Source organism: Arachis ipaensis, chromosome B05 (genome assembly GCF_000816755.2).
Source record: "Arachis ipaensis cultivar K30076 chromosome B05, Araip1.1, whole genome shotgun sequence".
Classification (NCBI taxonomy): Eukaryota; Viridiplantae; Streptophyta; class Magnoliopsida; order Fabales; family Fabaceae; genus Arachis; species Arachis ipaensis.
In genome coordinates, this window is record NC_029789.2 from 39,476,596 (window position 1) to 39,481,682 (window position 5,087).

A 5,087-nucleotide genomic window follows, 5' to 3' on the forward strand; every position below is an offset into this window, starting at 1 on the left:
CTTCCATTTGGATTAAGTTAAAGGGTACTTCATTTTGTACCTTTATCTATATATGCTATACCTGCATGCAAATGGGCGTTGAATTCTTTGGATATGCATGGCTTAGTTAGCATTTAATTGGTTCAGCTGTATGGACTCTTGAAATATATTAAAAATATATATGATTTTTTTCCTACCCAATTGCATAGGCAGTCAAATAATGCACACTTAGGAAATAGTTTCTTTTTGAGTATGTGCTCACATCGTTGAGTATGTATTTATTGATTTCTATTTGGTTCTGCAATTTCAGAAGTTTAGGGTTCTGATTTTAGGGGTTTTAATTTGGGGGTTTTAATCTGTGAAATATGGGATTATGAATAGTGATTTGATAACATGCATGCTGTTGTTGATGAAGATGCGTGGTTTAACTGATTATTTTTTTGCCTGTTTTGTACTTATAAATAACTAACTCATTTGGGGGAAATTGTTTCTGATATTCTGTTATTTATTAAGAATTAGAATGCTCATGATAAGACACAAGTAAAAACTGGAATAAGTTAGGGAAAAGAGTATTGGCTTTCACAACAACGATAAAAATTTTTGTTCATTGAAATATTAATTCAATTGAACACAAGGGAAAACTTAAGAAAAATATTAATTCCCTTATGCTCATGATTACTGATTGTAGATCCTTCTTCACGGGGCATCTACCTGAGGGAGGCTACTGCTTTCCAACAATCTACTGAGGTGAGAGCATAATCAGCTTGTGCACCATTGATGATCAAAGCATATCTTTAGGTCAGATATTTGAAAAAACTATGATTTGAAAATGGATTAAAGATTGGAATGTGGGAAAAATACTACTAGACATGCTACTTTTGCATTTGTCTTTACCAGCTAGGTCTCAGCTTGGACCAAGGGAAAGGAGCCGATGGAGCAGCAGCACCAGGAGTAGGCTTCTTGAAGCCACCGGAAGAGGCCTCCGGTAGCGGCAAGCACTTTCGCGACGACGTCCTTGATGCCAGAGCTAAGAATGTAAACACCCTATCCCTCTCTCTCTCTCTCTCTCGCTTTGCGTAACAGAAAATTAGCTCAAATGCATTCAATATTTGTTTTTTTTTTTCAAGGCAGGGTTTTGAGTTTCGAACTGGAACTAAAATACAATTGCATGTGGCAGTTTTTTAACTAATTAGAATCACTTTCGAAATTCCTTGAAAATGAAGTTGGGAAAGAAAGCATGTTGTAGTTTTGAAAAAATAAAGAGCAAGGCAGGGTTATTCCATGGCTATTATGGAAACCAAATTATTGTTTCAGGATGGTCATCTTTGGTTTTTCTTTTCCCCTTTATTCGAGGTCAGATAGCAGGGGGAAAAAACTTGTTGCAGTGTGTGCTTCAGTGCTTCTTGATTTGAGCAACTAGCTATTGATAAACTCTGCACTTGTGCTGACTATTATTGTTGAATCATTGTTGTAGGTGTTGACTTATAGGTGTAAGTTGGTGTTACAAATTTTGATAAAATGGTTTGAACATTTCAGGATTACGATTTAGTGCAAGTTTATTTACACCTTCTCCATACTGCTGTGATCACTGAGAGGCAGAGGAGGAGTTGCTGTTTTAGTTTCCTCACCCCCTTATTTTGGCCCCCCTGATCATCTGTAATCTTTTAACAGGTTTTTCATGGCCAACCAATGCCTACTACTATTCCGGAAACTCCACATCCTCCAACAATGCGTCCTAGGGTGCGGGCTAGAAGAGGACAGGCTACAGACCCACACAGCATAGCTGAACGGGTGAGCTTTGGGATATTTGCACAAATACATGCTGTCTGCTGGTTATGGTGTTAAAATTTAAAGACGGGGTGTTTATTTTGTAGCTCAGTTCTTCATGTTACATTATGGTTACAGCTGCGCAAAGAAAGAATAGCAGAAAGAATCAGGGCTCTACAAGAACTGGTTCCAAGTGTCAACAAGGTATGTAACTGCTCTAATGCAGTTTGTGATCCTATTTAATATTAGCAATAGTGAAATAGTACAAAAGGAGAGGAATATTGTCTTGTTTAGCCAAAAAAGTGAGAAAAGATGGTGTATTATGTTGACATTTATAGAGATATATCTATTATCATCCCCCACTTTCCTTTCTGGCTTGAAATTGTAAATGATAATGCCACACTTTAGTTTATTATCAACTTGTGAATAAGTGTATTCATGTCTTTCTCCTAAAACAAAAATGGGTCTTTTCATGGTGTGCATTTGGCCATTTTGTCCGCATTGTAGGTATCGTTCATTCACTACTTCTTTAGCTCATCAGATCTCCACTAACACTATTGCCTATCATAGGTCTTATCTTTCTTTTTACAATATAAATACTAAAATAGATGTTATTACTTATATCAAGGGGTTGGTTTGCTTTTCTATATATGGCCTAAGAAACAATATCTTTTACTTTTCCTCCATTTTTTTGTCTTTCAATAGGAAGATTTGATAGAAAATACAATAGAAGGAAGTAGCCATTTTCATAGAAATATGGAGGATCTGTATTCGTTTTAGTCTTCTGGTCTTTTCCCTGTCTATTTATGTAGCGAATTGGCACCTTGAAAATTATTTTCATATAAATGAGTAAATGTGTTCTTTGGATTTAGAATATGGCATCTGCCTCTGGACCTATTGAGTTGTCAAATCAGTTTAAGATTGTGCTTGTCCGCAACTCCACATATAGATTAAATCTCCTGATCCACTTTTCATGCAATTGTTTCATTGAGCATAAATAACAAAAACATGCTTGAAAAGGATAAAAAGAGGGATACCATGCCCACATATTTTGACTTGATGTGTATTAAATTTTTTATACTTCTTGAAGCTTGAAATTAATCTACTGGTTTCAGGGGATATTTCTTTTAATAATTTTTTTGAAGGTAGTTTTGCTCTGTTTGCATGACCGCCCTCTGTTTCATTAAAAAGATAATAACACTGAATTGTTCTAACATTTTTAATATTATTGTGCTTTTTCTCTTGATCAGACGGATAGAACTGTAATGTTAGATGAAATAATTGATCTGCATTTGTTTATTTCAGGTACTGCACTTATTTAATTGATCTGTCCTGTTTCTATCCAAGGAACAAGCTTTTGCCTTCTTCGATTCCGCCTGCTCTGCTCTTCTGCCCTGTGCTATCCGGTTCTGCCCTAATTTCCACCTTCTTCTAGATTGTCTTTTTAAGCAATGAAGATTAAGCAATAGAGATTACGCTGATTATTATTGTGGTTTATTGGCTAAGATAGAGTACTGTTTAAAATGTTTATATGTATAGTTGACTAATGACTTTTATTAGAAGATACTTATATATGTAGGATATGTTTTTTTGTAGAGTATTAGTAGTAAATTCTAAGTAATATTATGGTTATTTTGATATGGCTATGCTTACTTTAGTGTGAGATGTATGAATTTTTACAATTAACTTCATTCTAGTACTTTTGGATTATTATTATAAATATATTTTGGTTAGAGATAATTTTTATTATTTAAGCAAAAATGGAAGCTGAAAAGCGTAGCCTTTGGTCCTGGACAGCATCACTTGAAAAGCGTAGCCTATTCCCAAACGCCAAAAGCGTAGCCCTTGGTGCAGAAAAGCGTAGCCTTTGAGAATAGGCAACGGCCAAATAGGAATCACCCCAAAAAGCGTAGCCGTAGTCCAAAAAGCGTAGCCGTAGCCTAAGGCATCATTTTTTTTCACTTTTGGCTACACTTTTCAAGTGTACCTGAATGGGTGTTTTTCTTGTAGTGGTTGTTTCTATGAAGGTTGTCCATAATCTTGAGGCTCCTCCCACCTTCGATTATTCTATCCCTGATGCATGTTCTCATTGTAATCTCCATTTCCTAAAACATAGTTGTAACCAAATTCAGAGCCAAAGTGGTCAGAATTCATGGTGAAAAGAGAAAATAAAAACAAAAACTAATAAGAAATGAGTAAATAAAGTCCTAAAACTAGCAAAAACTAACAAAGAAGCATAAAGGCATATATATTCACAATATTAACAATAACTAATAATAAGGCACACATTTGCAACTCCCCGGCAACGGCGCCAAAAACTTGACAGAGAAAAAATGTCGGTAAAGAATTTCTCAAAATAACTTCGTTGCAAGTATAGATCTAAACTGACAATTAAACCTCAATCAACATTTAATTAGGTTGTCACAAGTACAAACCCTAATAGAAATAGACCGAAGTATTCAAACCTCGGGTCATCTCTCAAAGAAATTGCAGGGAAGTGTGTTTATTATTAGTTATGATGTACTTCTTTTTGGGGTTTTGAAATAAGGAACAAGAAAATATAAATTGCGAGAAAAATAACCTAACAACTAAGAAAGGTCCTAGCAAGGATTGAGAACTGGAATTCCTATCCTCATTATCATCATCAATTAAGATAGTGAGTGCAAATCGCTTTTACTTAGTTATCCTCTAACAAATGAAGGAAAGTCAGCGAGCAAAATCGACTTAAGTTCACAAGTCCTAATCAAAGACTAGATTTAGTGAGGCTCAAGCCAACTAGCAACTTTCAATCACCAATCAACAAAATAATTTTGATAACTCAAGAGTCTCTAATTAATCAATCCAAGTTGAGAACATAAAAATCTGTTTTTAAATCCAACCAAGCATTTTATCAAACACTTGGAAGGCACAAAATAAAAGCATAGAAAATTAATAAGAGATAGTAAAATATAAGACTAACACATGCAAGGAATCAATAACCAACAATTAAAGAAAGAAGCAATAAACATGAAATACCTCAAATTGCATTAAAAAGAAATTAAATCTAACAAGAAGAATTCATAAACTAAATTGGAAAAATAAAGAAATCAACAAAAGAATATAAACTAAGATACTAGAACAAAAAAAGCTAGAAGAAAACTAAATTAAAGTAAGATAAAATTCAGAAGCTAAGAAGAAATAAGACTAAAAACCCTAAAACCTAGAGATAGGAGAGAGCCTCTCTCTCTAGAAACCTACATCTAAAACCTAAAAATGTGAATGAATGAAAAGTGAATCAATGACCCTTCTAGCTCCACTCTGCAGCCTCTTGTCTAAGTTTTCGGGCCTGAAACTGGGTCAAA

General features: G+C 34.6%; 1 protein-coding gene across 1 annotated transcript; it reads left to right on the forward strand.

The window, feature by feature from the left end:
* On the forward strand, positions 353 to 3,144 carry LOC107640542 (transcription factor UNE12-like). Its single transcript, XM_021123747.1, has 6 exons — positions 353 to 425; positions 668 to 726; positions 847 to 1,014; positions 1,651 to 1,770; positions 1,885 to 1,950; positions 2,997 to 3,144. The coding sequence occupies exons 1-6, from the start codon at positions 353 to 355 to the stop codon at positions 3,066 to 3,068; spliced, it is 558 nt and encodes a 185-aa protein (XP_020979406.1). The 3' UTR covers positions 3,069 to 3,144.